The 18,704-nt window shown below is 30.5% G+C and overlaps 2 protein-coding genes, 1 long non-coding RNA gene and 3 other non-coding genes across 8 annotated transcripts; 5 read left to right on the top strand and 1 right to left on the bottom strand.

The window, feature by feature from the left end:
* Nucleotides 1–338: 338 nt before the first annotated feature.
* On the bottom strand, nucleotides 339–2,715 carry LOC7474661 (uncharacterized). Of its 3 annotated transcripts, XM_024583080.2 has the most exons (6): nucleotides 2,463–2,715; nucleotides 2,284–2,348; nucleotides 1,775–2,015; nucleotides 1,011–1,296; nucleotides 732–815; nucleotides 339–624 (listed from the first exon to the last, which is right to left on the bottom strand). In XM_024583080.2, the coding sequence occupies exons 3-6, from the start codon at nucleotides 2,011–2,013 to the stop codon at nucleotides 574–576; spliced, it is 660 nt and encodes a 219-aa protein (XP_024438848.1). In that variant the 5' UTR covers nucleotides 2,014–2,015; nucleotides 2,284–2,348; nucleotides 2,463–2,715; the 3' UTR covers nucleotides 339–573. The 3 variants fall into 3 exon arrangements, with proteins under 3 accessions (XP_024438848.1, XP_002319160.3, XP_024438849.1); XM_002319124.4 differs by lacking the exon at nucleotides 2,284–2,348 and having other exon boundaries at nucleotides 2,463–2,714; XM_024583081.2 differs by lacking the exons at nucleotides 2,284–2,348; nucleotides 2,463–2,715 and adding an exon at nucleotides 2,128–2,244.
* A 9,545-nt stretch (nucleotides 2,716–12,260) lies between these two features.
* Nucleotides 12,261–12,821, top strand: LOC7489667 (arabinogalactan protein 13). Its single transcript, XM_002319654.4, has one exon. The coding sequence runs from the start codon at nucleotides 12,363–12,365 to the stop codon at nucleotides 12,543–12,545; it is 183 nt and encodes a 60-aa protein (XP_002319690.3). The 5' UTR covers nucleotides 12,261–12,362; the 3' UTR covers nucleotides 12,546–12,821.
* Nucleotides 12,822–16,957: 4,136 nt separating this feature from the next.
* Nucleotides 16,958–18,039, top strand: LOC112323821 (uncharacterized). Its single transcript, XR_002977300.2, has 2 exons — nucleotides 16,958–17,398; nucleotides 17,475–18,039. It is a non-coding gene; the product is annotated as an uncharacterized LOC112323821 (long non-coding RNA).
* On the top strand, nucleotides 17,135–17,272 carry LOC112323937 (small nucleolar RNA U19). Its single transcript, XR_002977482.1, has one exon. It is a non-coding gene; the product is annotated as a small nucleolar RNA U19 (small nucleolar RNA).
* LOC112323942 (small nucleolar RNA snoR138) lies at nucleotides 17,308–17,449 on the top strand. Its single transcript, XR_002977486.1, has one exon. It is a non-coding gene; the product is annotated as a small nucleolar RNA snoR138 (small nucleolar RNA).
* LOC112323918 (small nucleolar RNA SNORD96 family) lies at nucleotides 17,798–17,890 on the top strand. The gene has a single exon (XR_002977463.1). It is a non-coding gene; the product is annotated as a small nucleolar RNA SNORD96 family (small nucleolar RNA).
* Nucleotides 18,040–18,704: the final 665 nt, after the last annotated feature.

The following is an 18,704-nucleotide window of genomic DNA, read 5'->3' as shown; positions in this document are numbered from 1 at the left end:
TTCATCATCAATTAATTCTTATTTTTTACCGAACAAATGGCTTTTCATAATGGAAAACTACATATTTTTAAGAAAATATTTTGCAAGAATAAAGAAATTTCCCAAAAACTATCCGCAGAAGACGCCGCAAGGTGAGCCATCATACTCGACAAGTTATTTCGAGTTTAGACCATAACACGATGCCCGCTTGATATCATTCATGCCTTTACGAGAGGTTCTTGCCTTTTTGGCATTGGATTTAGGGAAGGGAAGGAATCTCATTGCATTTCTTTTTCCCATGACAAGGAAAACTGGATCTCGACATCGTTCTTGAGATTAGAGAAATGGGGGGGAGACAATTTCGATAAAAGACAGGGATGGCTGTACTTTGGTTAGAATGGTGGTGGTAAGACAGCAGAAAAATTACTCTATACATTACAGCAACAAACATACAATCCATGCAGAGACTGCTTACTCTCTCTATCTTTCCTCGCAACAGATTCCAGCCACCAACTAATCATCTTCTCCCAAAAAAATCCCAAAAAATTCAATAGAAAAACAATAAGCCTCTCTGCTGCTAAAATGTAACGAATGTTATTCTGAATCACTTTCCATACTGCCCATGGCCTTCAATCCTCTTGGTCTCTGTGTCATATCCAGACAAAAAAAAAGGTTATCGATTCTGCAGGCGAGATTGAAATCATTCAGATCTCAAGAGAAGGGAAGGAAATAAAAGGAGGACAATTTAATACCTTCTTAGAAGTAGAACTCTTCTTCTCTCTGACTTCATACCTCTCCTGGCACATATCAGTCAACCATGCCCCAGGGCTTCCCAACTGCCACCCACCAAGATTCCGAAAACCGAAAAAGAAATTAAAAACACATAAAAGAGATAAAACCCTGAAAAGCTCAAACAAACCCCAATCACAGAAACCAAACCCAGAAATCCTTTTCATACAATAATTAATTGAATCACAGAGAAAGAGGAAAGCCAAAAGGGAGAAGAGAGCATTTATCGTCAAGAGACTTACAAGTAAACTTCTTTGTATAATTTTGGCTCTCTTTTTAGGCCTTTGAGGAAGCTTACACCCTTTCATAGCCATAAAATCTTCCTCTTTCTCTTTGCTTGACAAAGTAATGAATAGTTTTGGCCAAACATGTCCTTTATCATCTCCATTGTTACCATCCATTGAAACCTTGCCATTCTCATCCAGAATCCCTGACCCTCTTGTAGTATAGCACCGGTCCTCCTTCTCCGGTGAAGATGATTTCCTGTTCTCAGTCACACTGGACCTAAGTATCGCTGCTTCAGAATTCCTGCATCCAACCATATCCACAGAATCAAGATTTCAGATTTTATCGTTCAGGTTTTTAAGTCACAGTTTAGTCTTTGCCTGGGAATTGGGATCTAAAAGAAACAAAAACATAAATCTCATTATATGAAAGAAAAAAAAAACTATTTTTAATTTCTTCTCTTTGATCATCAACCAAAAGAAGGATGACAAGAAAGAACCCGACATATTTCTTTCGTAAATCAGAATTATCCTATCAATCAAAATTAGGATACCAAAACAAGATGAGTCACATTAATTCAAATCCGAATTTTATTTTAAACTTTCTCGGCCACCAAACACGGAACAAGAAGCAATCTTCCAACCTCATTTCTCAGTTGGGGACTTTTTAATTCTCTGTTTGGTTGCTGAGAAAAAACAAGAAAAACTCCACCAAAAAAAGCGTCAAACACCAGGCCAGAAAGTTGAAGAAATGTCCTGTTACAGAGACAAATCAATCTAACCTTGTGAGGCGATTAGATTGAGGAAGATAAGTGTCTTTCTCTGTAGTAGCAGAAGAGACAACAAATCTATCAATCCTAGAAGTGGTTTTCCTGCGAAAAACACCATCAGATCTCTGAGAAATGATTTGAGGGTCTCTAACTCTAACACATCTAAGCCTCTTTTTATTTCCCCACTGCAAGAAAAACTCTGGTTCTAAACCTTTACAAGTAGCTCTCTGGTTTCTCTCTTCTTTCTCCATGTCTGTTACAGAAAACAAGAAACAAACACCAACCCAGAAGTTAGAACAGATACAATTCAAAACTTTGAGCAAAACAAAAATATCCCGGAAGTGAAAATCTGACAAATTCTAAACCTTTTGAGTTGGGAAGTGAGAAAATTAAAACGGCCCAGAAGAGAAAATTTAAGAACTTGTTGAATTGGCTAATTAGAAGCCAAAAGAAGGTGATTTTTTAGAGTACTCATCTGGGGTTTTCTTAATTAACAGAAGATGAAGTTTTGTGGTTAGAACCTATATATCGAACTCTTGACTCATAGATTTTCTGGAAAGAAAATGTGTTGCTATCGATTCAACATCTACAGGTGTAAAACAGAAATCAAAAGCAAATCTTTCTCAAATCCATTCAACAAATTGACTTGCTAAGAGAGAGAAGGATAGAAGATGGGGGAAGAAGAAGACAAGTATCCTACCAAGAGGTAATAGCATGAGAAATGAAACTCCTTCAAGAGCAAGCACAATATGATATTACTTGCTCTCTGTATAGAGAGAAGCAAAATTTTCTTTAAAACAAAACAAGAGTATCTCTCTGTAAGAAGAAAATTAAATCTGCCTCTTTGTGTTTGTGGCTCTGCAAGTCTCTCTCTGTTTGCTCGGTTTCTCTCAACCAAAGCCTCTCTTCCTTGTGGGGTTTCTTCTCTCGCCCTTTGTGTGCATTTATCTCCCTCTCTGCCTGCCCGTGACTGAAATAACTGAAGATTGCTTTTTGACCGTAGGATTGAACGGTTATGATGATGGGATCAGCAGAGTCGTGGGTTCCATCTCAAAGGCCCAAGGAAATACTAACTTCCTTTCAAATCTAGTGTGCGCTCGGCTTGATTAGTATTGTCGGCCTATGTGGGCTTTGAACTTGGTTTGTGAAGATTATTGAGAATGAGATTAGCTGCCCTAATGAGCTTAAAGTCCACCAATTATTAAAAAATAAAAAGTTGAATTTGAAGGAAAGCTTGATGGGACATTGCACAACTTCCATCGAAACAAGATTAAAACTATGAAATTCAATAAGTAAATCAAAATATAATTTGAATTAGAGGTGAGAAAAAAACTGAAAAACCAGAAAAAAATAATAAAAAAAAAGAATCATGAAAAAAAACTGATTAAACCGATTAAAATTAAAAAAAACAACCGGTTCGGTTCGGTTTTATAAGCCTGAAACCGGAAAAAACCGAACCGAACCCAAACTGAAAAAAATCGAGTCAAACCAGAAAAAACCGAGCAAAATTGAGCCAAACCAGTTTGAATCGGTTTTTATCCTAAAAAACTGAACCGAACCGAAACCAGTCAGTTTGAATCGGTTTCGATTCGGGTTCAGTTGTTTTTTTTAAAAAAAAATTTTGATTTGGTTATTTTTTTTTATGAAAACCAAATCAAACCGAAAATAATCACCCCTAATTTGAATCCATTTATCAAAAATTAAATGAAACGAAGATGCACCACTTCTATCCACATATATACTATCATTGAAATATCTAAAAAAAACAGAAATGAGAAATATAAAGCATGTTTGTAAGCAACAATTGCTTGCATTTTATTAAGAGGTGGTATTGCAATCACAATTTCAACTTTTTTTTCACTCATGCATAGTGTAATATTGTTATTGTATACTTACATTATTATTAATTTTAGAATTTATAGAATTAGTTGAAATACATGTAAGTTAGCCCGGACATCTACGTTAATCTAAAAAAAAAATTGCTAAAACTAGAAAATCACATGAATTTCCATAAAATTTAATTTGTAGAAAGCATCTTTTGTGTGATACACTAACACCAACAATATCTCCTAGTATAATCCACCTATCACACATTTTTCTTGATTGGCTACATATGTTTGTGTACCTCCTTGAATAATAACATGTCAGATTCTTCAAAAAAAATTTAGTTTCACAGAAAAAAATGGCAACAAACACTACTCACAATAGCCAATCTGAATTTTCAAGATCATATACTAATAGACCTTGCATTTGCTCGTTCCTGTGCAAATTACACCTTCATTTGCATCTCCTGTTATGTGGCTTAAACAATCCTCTATATTTTCTTTTCTTTGCCCACCATCTTGCGTTCAAAACTGTAGGACTACCAACAGGAGTGCTTGAGTTGATCTTTCTTCTATTTGTTTTTATATCCCTGGGCAAAAGAGGTTCGTCCATCAATAAAAAATGCTACTAGCTAGCTTCATAGAAGAGTAGTCTCAAATGGGCGATTTAGGGTTTAGGGATTGTGTTCTTAAATAGGAGAGAAGAAATAAATTAGATTTTTATTGATTGGTCTTTTTATATGAATAGCAAATTTTCCTTGTTTATGTTATATTTTGTATATGAAGATAGATTTGTCTTTTTATTTAAATTTAAAAATTGAGTTGATTCAAAATGTTTTTTTTTCAGCGATTTAGCAGGAACTCTTTAAATAGAGCTAATAAAGGTAAAAGACTTATCTTTTATGTATTTACACTTCTTTCTTGTTTGTTATGGGGAGGGGAAGAAAATTCCTAAATCCTAAATTTTAGGGTTTATGAAGAAATTTGGGGAAATGGTTGTTTGATAAAAGTTTTGTTAAAAATTGGCATGGAATGAGAGAATAAGGATAGTTTCTATGAAAAATTGAACCAAAAACATGGTTCCTTGTTTGTAAAGTGGTCGGCCTAAGGTTAAAAATTAGAGGGAATTGGATTTGATTAATTTGGTGTTATATAAAATGTTAATTGCGGAAATATGAGTTTAATAAATTGTAAAAAACCTAGTTTGAATTATGAGATATTTCATGAATGGCTGGCCATGTATGAATCATGAGAGATTCATACATAAGTATTTTATACTTAAATTTGGGTGTTTTTAAGTATAAAATGCTTATGTATGAATAGGATGAAAGCTAATTGTTTGGATAAGGACTTAATTGATTAATTGTTCGGTTATTAAAATTCATTGTTTGGACGAGGATTTAATTAAGTAATTGGTAGAGAAAACTTTGCTCAAATTTTATTAAAACACGATAATCTTGTTTTAATTAAATATTACATCAAAATATATGCGAGCATATGAGTGAAAAGATTTATAAGTGGTATAAAGTATGATGGAAAGGTTCCCAATTATAAATATCTTGAGACTACTAATGATGAACATATATATATAAAAATCACCATGTTTTATACACTCGTTGAAAATGATATTAAATGATTGAAAAACATGAGGTGTTACGATTGACGTGTCACACGATAGGTGACATTAACTATGATAGTTAGTAAATCAATAATAATAATATAACATTCTAAATATTGATATTTTGAAAACTATAGTTTCATTTGACTTTTTACATAGATTTAAAAAATATATAATTAATAACACGTAATGTCATTTGTTTTGAAGCTGTTTTTCTATGATACCCCTTTCTTTTTTTGTTTTAAAATGAAATATTTATCAAGTTGATATAATTGTTTATTTACATTCAAATTTTAATGCAAGCTTCAATTTTTTTTACATACTCTAATTAATAAATAATATCCGAATTTATACAATATAATTAATTATATATGTGTAAAGTACCAGAATAAAATCTTAGAAATATTTCTATCATTACTTCTAACAAATTATTTTTTTTAGTTGAAATACATTTCTCTTTCACTAATGCAGCAATAGTTGACTTTTAGAATATTTTTGTTTTTGTGTTTTAAATGAGTTTTTGAAAAAAATTAAAAATTTGTTATATATTTTTTTAAATTAATATTTTTTATGATGTTTTTAGATCATTTTGATAATAATTTTTAAAAAATAAAAAAATATTATTTTAATATATTTTTAAATCTAAAATACAAAAATTCAATAATAAAAGAAACTCTCTTTTTCAAAGGCGGCAATCGTTGACTTCGAGCATAATTCTCTTTCAATGGTGCATTTGTCTGTCAAACTGAGCTATAGTGTGAACTTATATTCAGTATACAGTAAGTCGTGCATATTTATAAAGTATGTGAAATATTTATACTTCAATATATTTTTGTTTTAAAATGAAAGATCTATCAAGTTGATAGAATTAGCTTAGTAGCAAAAGGTTTATTTACTAAGATGGATTCAAATCTTAATGCACGCATCAATTTTTTTTTTATTTTTTTTACATACTCTAGTAAATAATATCTAAATTTTTACAACATAATTGATTTTATTTTTGAAAAGTATCAAAATAAAATCTTAAAAATATTTCTTCGATTACTTCTAACAAATTGATTTGTTTAGGTGAAATACATTTATAATTTACTAATGCAACAATCACTAACAAAACAATAAAATTTTTACCAATTAATTTTTTTTTAATGTAATGTTCTTTTATCGGCATCTTGAGATTAAAAAATGTGTTCTTAATTTCTTGATTAAACCAACAATGACAAAAATGGTAGAGTTGCTTGTAATGGTTGTGATCTTCTCTCGGCCATATTTCGTCTATGAGACAAAAGGGATGTGATTAATCACATCCCATCTCACCACTCAGCCAGGTGAAAGTAATCATTTTTCACCGATCAAGTTTTATTGTCCAAACCAAATCTTGGCTCATTCTAAAGAACTAACACACTACTTTCTAAGTTGCTTGTGCATAGAAAGCTATTTCCAACCATTTAGCAAAGTAATCAATCACTACTAAGATGAATGAATGCTTGTTACTGGCTTTTGGATTGATCGGACCAATCACATCTAGCCCTTATAGAGCAGATAACTAGGGGGTTTGTTGTGGTCTCAGGTTCGAGCCGTGTGGTTATTAATATGATGGTCACTGAAAATTTATATGGTCGTTAACTTCAGGGCCTGTAGGATTAGTCGAGGTGCGTGCAAGCTAACCCGAACACCCACGCTAATCAAAAACTAAAAATAAATGCTTGTTACTAGCTTTTGGATTGATCGGATCAATCACATCTATCCCTTATGGAGAAGATAACTAGAGGGAAATCATGTTTTGTAAAGGTTTTGAGAGAACATGTGTTCGCTAGCATGGGTGGCACAAATTATTTCATGAATCTCCATCATCAATTTGCATGTTTCTTCATTGTCAAAACATTTTATCAGGGTTCGATCAAACCCTCTTTTATAGAAGACCTCGCCATCCAAGCAAAAATCCATAGTCTATCTTCTAAGAGCTTTCTTGTCCGTTTCTAAGCATCGGATAGATACTCTTGACTCTTAACATATTGTTTAATGTCATGAAACCAGAGTTTGTCCTAAATCTTCTCTTCTACTATAATGTTAGTGCAACTATAGCCTAATAACTATTGGGTACTAACTACCATTTGGGGAGATAAACATCACTTAGACGCCACTTCCGAACAATTCATCATTCATTTTTAGGTTCAACATTATTATCTTCAATCATATTAATATATTAATTTTTTTTAAAAAAAAAATAACCTCACGGAAAAAGGGCATAATATTTTCAGCTAAATTCTAATTCTTCTTGTGTTCTTTCTCTTCTTTTTTTCCCATTCCCCTGATCTTATAACCGCACATATAATTTCAATAAAATGAATGTTTGCCACATTTTTGTTTTGTTTATTCTCCAAGCTAAGATTTGTGTTTGTAAATATTAATATGAAGTTAACCCTGAAGGTAGCTCAACTGGTCAAATCTTGAGTTTATTTTCTAATGTTTACGAGTTCGAGTTCTCTCAGGGCCACTGGAGGTTTACATAGTCATTAACTTCAGAGCTCGTAGGATTAGTCGAGGTATGCACAAGCTGATCCGGACACTCACATTAATAAAAAAAATATATTAATATAAAGGCACATCATCAAAAAGAGGGGAGAAGATCCGGGGCAACTTTTTTTCCCCCCTTTCTTCTGTCTATCTTACTCAAAACCGAAGAGTTTGGAAGATGAATAACCCAGAAGCTAGGGCACATTTATTGAGTAATTGATGGGGACCCATTTCCTTGATGATCCTCCTACAATTTGATGCTGTGATTTCTTCTGGGAGGTGCTACCCATGAATCACCATGTGAAATTTAGCTGAAAGGAACATGGTTGTTGTGAACATATTGCAACATTATGATTATAATTTGGTCGTTAATTCAAATTGTAGGTCATACCTAGTTCATATTAAGAAGCAATGATTAATTCTTTGTACCCTAAAAACACAGTAATTAATGATGCGGTGGGTGATATGTTTTTGTTATAGCTGTAGTGGATTTTAAAAGTTTCAATTGTCATAAGGGCTTTTTTTATTATTAAAAAAACTGTATGTTTCTTCGTTGAGCTTGGTCTAATTTTCCCGTTTACATCAGGGCTTTGTTTATGATTAAAAAATAATTGGAAATAGCTATTTCCAGCGATGTTCTTATGCAAGGTTGTTGAAATTGCTGCCTAGTATAATCATGTGATTTTATGAGTTAATATATATTTATGTTAAAATTAAAAATTAAATTAAATTAAAATCATGTAAAATCATGATTTTATAATAATTACAAATTCTCAATTCTGATCTTCCTCGTTGTATTCTTATGTGTTTACTCATTAACACATTAGCCCCAAAAACACTTGTATCCATGGATTCTTTCTTAAGTCAATACTACAATGATGCATGAAATATAGTCTTGCTTAAACCCTTTCTAATAAATAAAAAATTATCTATTATGGGACAAAACTTTGAAAATTCTTAGTTTACAGGGATAATCTTACAAACAAAAGTAATAGATCATACTCCAAAATCTGATCAACTATATGTTTATGGCTAAATACCATAGTCTTTTAAACAAGTTTACAACATTATGATTTATCCATAGAAAATCTCATATTCTGTTTAAGATATGATCTAACAAGGAGCCAGCCAGACTTCAAGATTAAAAAAAAAATCTTACTTTAAATTGCTTGATTCATTTGTTTTAGTTCATACTAAGCCTACAATTTTTTATTGATCTACTTATTGAAATCCATGGTGTGTAACAAACAAAATCTAAAATTTATGAAAGTATAATAATATCTAAAAGAAAGCATAATAATATCTAAAAGTAATGTATTATCCATCAAGGCAAAAGATATCAGATAAGCTAAACACTACAGGGGTCATGCATTTAGAGGGAGCATTAGAACTAGTGTTAGCCAATAAGAGAGCATAGTTGTTAAGATATAAGTGTTTTCAATGTTTTTTTTTTTTTTGACATGTAGTTTTACCAACCACTTTCAATTTTTTTCCTTGGATCTTACATGGTAGGATTTTATCATGCAAGAATAAGCAAGTTACATCTTTATCAATAGAATTGCTTATTTTTTGTATAAACCATGTATGAAAAAAATACTTATGATTTTACGATCCGAGTTTATATTGTATTTTTCATGTCATATAAAAAAAAACATTTTTGACAACCTTAGTCTAATGTATTTAAGCTTACCCCCATTTATTTATTATATTCAATTCTTTAAAAAAAATATCATTGAGCAGTGTTATTAAATATGTTATGATGGGTTAACATATTAACTCGTGTATCTGAGACCTGGAACTAAATTTCTTGTTAAACTAAGTGAGAGTTGACCTATCTAAACTTGATCAACCCAACAGGTTAATCAACGACTCAATTAACCTGGTCAAAACCCATATAAAATCGGTTTGGTATTTTTAAATTTATTTTCAAAACAACATTGTTCTAATTTTTTTTTTTAAAAAAATAATGAATTAACCAACACTGTTTTAAATTAACTCACCCAACCAGTAATCCAAGCCTTAAACCATGCTGAGTTTTATATTATATCATTCATTTTTGAAATATCATGCCAAACAAATTAAAAAAGAGAATTTGAAAAGAAAAAAAGGAAGATTCTTTTCTCTTTTTTTTTATTTGTGAAAAAAAAAACTCAGGAATCTACATCCACCTTAATAATCAATATTCGTAAACTTCATTGAGTGACCATGCACCACCCATGGAGAAAGTAGCTGACAAACTTGGAGAAATTAAATAATGACAGATCATTCAGTGACACTGACAATGAGGTTTTGTTTGATGCTTGGCCCTTCGACTGTTCCTTTAAAACCAGGTATCGTAGAGGGTGTGGTCACCATGTGAGCTCGGAAATGGCATGAAATATTGTGAGGTTTTCATCATTTTAACCTCCTCGCCTTCGAAGAGAAGGCAAGAAGATCTGAGGTCCAAACGCAGCCGTCTCCTTCAAGTTCCAACTGTTTACTCGGCTCTTGATTTGAAATTATTATCTCAATTCAAAAAAAATAAAAAATGCTCCATCTGAAAGGATATGACTACACACAGTTCTTCCCCAACTGTCCTACATTTCCATCAAATAATTCAAATATTTTAAAAACCTAGAATCCTACACAACTATGAGATTATATATCTATCAAACGTTGTTTGGCTTTATTCAGAGCATGTTTGTTTTTATGGTAATTTTTATGGTTAGAATTCAAAAAAAAATAGTTTTTAAAAATTATTTTTCATTGTGGTGTGTTTAAAATTCATCCATGCGTTGAAACAAAATTATAATGGTTTAACTATCTAGATGGTGGCCCAGTGGTAAGAACTTGGGATCAAGAGGTTTGCTCCCTCTGTGGTCTCAGGTTCGAGCCTCGTGGTTGCTCATATGATGGTCACTGGAGGCTTACATAGTCGTTAACTTCAGGGCCCGTGAGATTAGTCAAGGTGCGTGCAAGCTAGCTCGGACACCCACGTTAAACTAAAAAAAAAAAAATTATAATGGTTTAAGGGGTTTGGGTTCTCTACTTACATAGAATAAGGTGGAAAAAGAAAGATGAGAGGAGAACTGAAGCAAAATGATGACAGATGGGATGACCAGGCGTTAGTAAAGGTAGAGAGGATGGGGAAGATGATAAGGTTTGGGAAGTTTGGAAAATACAGGTGTTTAGAATATAATCAAATGATTTATTTTTGTTGTTTGTTTTAAAAATAAAAGCAGTTACAAAAACAAAAACACTCTTAATCTGGTGAGGTTTTTTTTAAGAAAAAAAAAGTCAATTAAGAGTTTATCTATTTTTGATTTGGTTGATATAACGGGTTAATTTATAACGTGGTTAACTAGGAAAAACTTGATTTTATTTTTTATTAAAAAAAATTCTTAAAACAACATTGTTTTAATTTTTTTTAAAAAAATTGATTGACTCTAAACTAACTTATTCAATTTATAATCCTGGCCTTGAGTCATAGACTAGACTTTTAATTGTAAGACCCTATTTGTTTATCAAAAAGTGGTCTTCTGAAAATTAAATTTTTAAAAAATGAATTATTTTTAAATATTTGATAGTGTCATGGAAATTAATTGAAAAATATTTTTCAGTGTTTGATTGTGTCATAAAAATGAACTAGAAAATAACTTATTGATATTTTTTTTTCAAAGAATGAGAATTAAATATGACATAAAAAAGTTGGAGGATGAAATTAAAAAAAATCTAATTTCATGAATTATTTCAAATAAAATAAATAGCAATTAAAAGAATGAAGATCAAATATGAAAAATTGAAAGATGATGAAATTGAAGAAAAAATTCAATTTTATAAATTGTTTCAAATAAAATAAATAGTAATCAAAATAACGGGGACCAAATCTGATAGATAAGAATTTTCAATTAAGAAAAAAAAAATAAATAACAATAAAAAAAAACGAGAATCAAAGTTGATATAAAAATCAAATTAAATCAGATTCTAAATAATTAAATTAAAATAAAATAAAATAAAATATATAATAATCAAAAGATTGATAATCAAATATGATATAATTAACAAATAATAACATATTTTTTTAGTTTTCACAACTTCTTAAAAATATTTTTCATCTAAAATAAAAAAAAATATTTTCTGAAAACTAAATCAAATTTTTTTAAATTAAAAAGTGTTTTTAATTGATAAATTCCTTAAATAGTAAACAAACACAAAAGAAAAAAACACAAGAAATCACTATCCATGAAACAAAACAAACGGTATCTAAGTGTCATAATTGTAACTCAAAATTTTAAATTCAAAACCTCAATTCCAATTATTTATTTATTTTGAAAAAAGGGCCCGCGGTTAAAGAGTAAATAGTGGGCGCCCTCAAAACATGGCCACAAACAGTTGGCACCAGCTGGATGGCACCACAAAGGCAATCGAAGCCACCCTGTCCAACAAACGGGCAGCTCGAAAGGGAACCATGTGCATGTGCTTTCCATCAACTGTCTTTCAGGGCAGCCTGCCCGTAACACCCCCTTTTGTCTCCTCTCCAACAACTATATAAAGTATTAGCCATCTCTTATCGAGTCATCCCACGCCCACCACCCGTTGTCTGAAATCTTGCATTTTCTCTTCTCCCTCCACGCCTCTGTTTTTTCCAGCAAGAAAGTTTTTCACAATGGAGGCATTGAAGATGAGAGTGTTTTTGGCTATCGTGGTTGTGCTCATGGCTGTTTCAGCCGTCCAAAATGTAGCAGCAGCGGAGGCCCCAGCACCTAGCCCTACCTCCGATGCCACCACTTTTGTGCCGGCTGTTCTTGCTTCTCTCGTTGCTCTTGCATTTGGGCAGCTCCTTTTCTAAATGTGAGATTGATGCATCTTTGTTTTCTTTTCTTTTCTTCGCCTTTTGATTTATTTGTTTGAAGCCCTTTTGCCCCAGATGGTATAGGGATTTGTCAGGGTTTTACATGCATGGATGGGACTCGAGGGGGCAAAAGGGCTTGAGGGTGTTTTTTTCTTCGACTTTTTCATTATTTTTCTTCCTCTTCATGGCCATTTTGGCCAAACATATTCATATTGTTGTAACCAATTATTACTTTGTATTATAATTGATGTGATTTGTTTGTCTGTGACTTCATTTTTTTGTTCTTGTACTCCATTGTTATATATAAGCTTATAAATGCATGTAGATTTCTCTTTTTTGGCGTCCGAATTCCAGAATATTTTCTTAAGATAAAGAAATTCAAGAAGTTATTTCTTGTGGGCAATCAAGAGAATGCATGGTTCTTTTCTTCCTCGGGTCGTGATGCAAAGAGTAGGCAAATAATGAGCACGTCTTCTCCAGGACTTAGTTTTATTCCTACGTTGAAATACATAGAAAAGCCCTCATTTTTACGGTTTTTGAATCAGAAGGATATTACACCAAAAAAAATGATAAAAGGTATGAAACATATACAGCTAGCAAGTACATTTAATAAAATATGTAATAATGAACTCTCCGTACTTATGGTAAGCCTCTCAATATTTGTTCCAAAATGCTTGTTCTACCATTAGAAAATGGAGGGCCAGAGCCAACCATACGTTTATTTTCATGTTTAAAAGTATTTTTAAGAGTATTTGAATGTTTTTATAATTTTAAATTGTTTAGATATATTATATAAAAAAATATTATTTTAAAATAAAAAAATAAAAAAAAAAATAATTTCTCCTGTAACCCTAATACTAAGGGTCTGTTTGAAATTGTGATAGCGATGGCGGTTCAAAATACTTTTCGCTTAAAAATGCATTAAAACAAAGATTTTTTATTTTAAAAAAATTATTTTTGACATCAACACATCAAAACGATATAAAAATTTTAAAAAAATTATTTTAAACAAAAAAATAAAATTTAAAATTTATAGAAACACGACTTGCACCGCACAAGAAACGTCTATCTTTGTCATTAGTGGCCAGGGGAACTTGAATTGCAAAAACTTAGTTTATATATATATATATATAAGATGCTTCAAAGAATACATCTTGGATGTACATTTCCAACTCGACTAACATTTTTATATTCATCGACAAGCCTTCTTAATGTCTTTTAACTTCTAAGCAAGATCGCTAGAGCAATCTTCTGTTTTATTTATTGTTTGTTAAGCCAGCCAGGTAGCTAGCTAGTGCATATGAATCTTTCGTGATCTCCATTATTGATTCTTCCATGTGATGTTCATATTGGTTAATCTATTTTAACATTTCATGTATTTAAATAATTGTTTTTCTTATTTATATATATATGAATTATTAGGACGTTGGTATTCCCTCCCTTTATAATGCCACTCCTCCAATGATGAAACAATCCTATAAATTAGAGAGGAGTGATGGGCACTGGTTTGCCAACGCAGAATTTAACGTTCAATGGTTAATTCTCTTCTGGAAACTTTTTTTTCAAAAACACAAATTCTATGGCATTTTAACTTGTTTTAAAGCCTTTTTATTTTTATGTTTTAAAGGTGTTTTTAAATTTTAAAAGGTGTTAATATCAAAAATAATTTTTTAAAAATAAAAAAATATTATTTTAATATATTTTCAAACAAAAAAACTTTAAAAAACAATCGAAATATAATTTTAAATTTTAGAAGAAAAAAAAAAGATGATGTTCTTTGTCTTGAAACAAATCTTGAGATGGCTTTCGACAGAGTTGATTGGGGTCTTCGAACCGATTCTAGTGGACTTTGGTTTTCCTAAGCACAATGTAAAGCTTATTAACTACCATGGTAAAAAAGTTGGGTTTCGCACCTCTTTCATTAATTACATGAATAGTGAAGGAGATGATTTATTATTATTATTATTATTATTATTATTATTTAATTTTATTATTTATTATTTGTTAATTTTAAATGAGGTTATCACAATATCAAATAAATATCTTAGTATTTTGTTAATGCTAAATTTAGCAGGCATCTGTTTTTATTAAATACTTTCTGGTTTTTTTCATTAATAGCATACCAAAAAATCTTGATTTTGGGGATTGGAATGCAAATTTCTGGGTTTGGTGGTAGCTGATGCATTTTTTGGCAAATCTAGGTTTTGATTTTTCATGTTTTTAGAAAAAACATTGTCTTAACTCAATGATTTGGACTAATTTTGATTCATTTCTTTGCACTAGCCACTTCGTGAGACTTGATCAATCAATAAATTAGGGTTAGTTTGTATCAATTTTTTTTTTTTGTTTTAATCCTACGGTTTTGTTTTTGCACTGAAACCTATTTTGGTCAAATCATGATTATTGGTTGATAATCGTTGATGTTTGATGCTCGATTATTGTTTTTTGAATGATTTACAACATGCATATGCCTTTGACTTCGTTGTATCTGGTCGGATTTGAGAGTCATGTGGCTAGGTTTGCTTCGAATGTTTTTCATGTTCTTGAGTTTTCTGTGTTTGATTCATTTTAATTAAAAAAAATTAAGTTTTTGTATTTTTTACAACTCTGATTTGTTTTAAGTTTTGATTTTGGTTTTGAGTTGTTTTTCAGGTCAAACCAGTGTTTTTTGTTTAGTTTATGATCGAACTAAAAATTTTAAGTCAACCCGATCGGGTCAAATTTGGGTCATTTGGGTAAGGCTTTGTTTTGTTTTTAAATTTTTTTTTATAAAGGATGTTTTGGTATAAGGGTGTGTTTGGCAAACATGCTCTTGAGTCTTGAGTCTATTTTGACAGTTTTATTTAAAGGAAAAATGAGATTATGCCAAACAAAGCCTTAAAAAATAAGGAAAATTAAAAAAAATGTTTTAAAAAATAATAATAAATAAATTCCCTTGCATATGGACAAAAACCCTAAAAAAGTATTAGAGCATGTCTTAAAAATTAAAGAAAAAATTCAAAAAATAATTTTGCATAAAAAAGTATTGCATAGATTTTACATCCAGTTTGTAAAATTTCAAAAGACTTTGGCCTATATTTTAAAAATATTAAAAAAATATTTTTGACAAGAAAATAAATTGTTCACTTTTAATGTAAGGATAAAACACCAACAAAAATATTAATATCCAAAATATTATTAAGGATAATAATTTCTATTATTCACTTTTAATATAAAAATAAAAAAAAACTTATATATATATATGCTATTAACTTAATTTTTAGTTCTCGACAATGTCAACTAAAAGTGGATCATCACCACCAAAAAATTAAAAAAAAAAATCTTGAATAGGGTTATTTGGTCATGACAATAATTGGAGTTGATAAATACAAAGTTTATCGAAGTAATAAATAAGATGATTGGTTTAAGAATTGAAGTGACCAGTTTTTAAGATGGATTAGGCCGTAAAGGTTTGGAAAGAAAAAGGTTAGTGAGACAAGCTAATTCACCTCTAGAAGAATCTATAGTTGTGTATATATATAAAGGCCAATGATTTTAATGATAACCACGATGATATATTATGGCCATATAGAAACCAAAAGTCTAGGAGAGTTCAACCACTTGAGAAATTTTTTCCATATGAGGGTAAATAGGAAGGATTGGTTTTAGGATGACTTGGATAAAAATTTAGAAAGTATTTAGATGAAGATTCTAGATTTTCAAAGTAAAAATGATCTCCAAGCTTATTTAAAGGGGAAAAAGAAAGTAAAGTTAATTTCTTACTACTACTATTACTATAAAATAAATAAAATAAAACTTATTATTATTGAGTTACTATACTACTATTTTTTACATATAGTTCATTAACATGTTCCCTGTAAAAATTACAATTTTATTTATAAAATTATCGATTATGTCATACTTTAAACAAGATTAAACTTTTTACAGCCATATAAAAAAGAGATTTAAAACAAAAAATTGCCTTTTACATTTTTGATAAGTTTTTACTTTATAAAAATATGTTACTAATAGAAAAAAATATGTTTTCATCCAAAAACATTTTATAAGAAAATGAGAATTTTACCTTCAAAAATATTTTTTTCACTCCTTGATTGAATTACTGAGATTTTTTTTAAATATTTATTTCAATTATTTTGGACTTTATTAAAAACAACATTGTTAATAAGAAAATATTTTACATAAAATAAAAATATAAATAAAACGTATTTACTTGTTTTTGTAATTCAAAAGTATTTTTTTAAAAAAAGTTATTTTTTATTTTAAATTAATATTTTTAATGTTTTTATATTATTTTAATATATTAATACAAAAAATTATTTTTTAAAAAATATTATTTTAATATATTTTCAATAAAACAACATTTTCAAATAATCTAGAATTGTGCAGGACTAAAACCTGGATGACTATCTTAAAAGGGCATGTTTGTAATTCTATATTCCAGAAGAAACCCTAAATCCCCATCCTTAAAAGCCAAGCCCGAACTCCGTCTCTGTTGCTGCACTCTCTCTTCCATTTCAATTACAGATTCACGTCTTCAATTTCCACTGCCTCTTTGAGTAGCCATATGAATTGAGAAACAATTTCATAGCTGGCTTAGTTAGGAGGCAGAAATCAAATTAGATCGAAAGATGTTTTGTCTTCGGTCGTTTCAATCTAAGGCCCGTTTGAGGGGACAATTTTGCTCTTTTCATTACCAGTTGTCCTCCAAGCAGCCTTTGACATTCCTTAATTTATTTCATCTTTTAATTTTTATTGTAATAATGCCTTCGAATAACCAGAAGGTCTCTTAACAAGACAATACCGTCTGGTTCAGACAGAGGCGTACAACAATCTGGATCTCTTTTGAGAGGGTACGGAACTTCTATTTCTGTGTTCCTTTTATAGTTTGGATTCGAATATTTATTGATTTTTTTATTTTTTTTCTAGTTTTGAGATTGAGAGGGTTAATTGATTCCAAGAGGGATTAAATTAATAGCCTCACAAAATCAAAGGTTATTCAGAATACGAGATGCCCCATTTGGTCTCGCCTGAGGCTGATAATAAGAGTTTTCCCGAGCCAGTTTGAGGGAAAGGAGCATAACATGTCTTCTCTGTTCCTTACTTTTAGGTGAATTCAGACATGTATAGATACATCCTTTTGTGTTGGAATGTTGGGTCTAAATTCACTATTCTGCACAGTAAATCCATGAATGCTGGATTTAGTTTAGTGCATACGGTTTGATTGTTGATTTTGTGCATGTTTATTGGGTGGGCCGATGATGATATCATTCACCAAACCATCTTTCGGGACTGAATGACTCGAATGAGTCTTCTGACAGACATTTTCTGCAATTCTGAGGCCTTGATACCCATTTGTTACATTTAACTTTCTTCATATCATCCTGTGCTATTGTTTTGCTTAAAATTTCTTTCTACGAAAACGCAGATTGGGCGAGGGATTTCTCTTCCCATCAATGGCTGTGAATGGATATAATTTACATTTGATGTGAAAGCGCAACCTTTTACCTTCTCACCTTGCCACAGATATGCATAAATGGCGTGAAAAACCTCAAATCTATCATTTTAAGTGATGGAAAGGACAAACAACACCTAGCCGAAATCATCCTGATGGAATAAAATCTGTTGATACAAAAATCATCATTTTCATGATTGGAATTGTGTTAATTGATTTTTTTTCTACAATTGGAATCCAGTTATTTTTCCTTCTTTTTTTTTCTCTCAAATGATTAAAAAATAAGAAAAATAGTTTTTTTTACCACAATTGAGTTTCTGAAATATTGAGTAACCAAAAAGTTATAGTTTAGAAAATAAAAGGATCAAAGTGAAGTTTTGTATAATGTTTTAAAATGTCACCCTTTTTTTCTTTTCTGTACACTTTGGTTTCCTTTGTTTCAATTTTATTCTTCCTTACCAATTCTTGATAAAATTGATCATGAATTGGGACATAAAAGGATGTAATTAAAGAAAAATAAAGTTTGATGATTAAAAAAAAAATATCACCATAAATTTCTACAAAGAAAACACCATACTTTTTAGTTTCTTTCTAATAAAATACCCTTTCAAGCTTGAGCAATTTTATGTTCATCCAGTGTGCATCTTTTATATCAAAATAAACGGTGTCGTTTTTGTTGTTAGCAAAGTTTCAACCATATGGTA

This window comes from Populus trichocarpa, chromosome 13, assembly GCF_000002775.5.
Source record: "Populus trichocarpa isolate Nisqually-1 chromosome 13, P.trichocarpa_v4.1, whole genome shotgun sequence".
Lineage (NCBI taxonomy): Eukaryota > Viridiplantae > Streptophyta > Magnoliopsida > Malpighiales > Salicaceae > Populus > Populus trichocarpa.
Note: the sequence above shows the minus strand (reverse complement) of the source record. Positions and strands in the feature narration are given on the sequence as shown.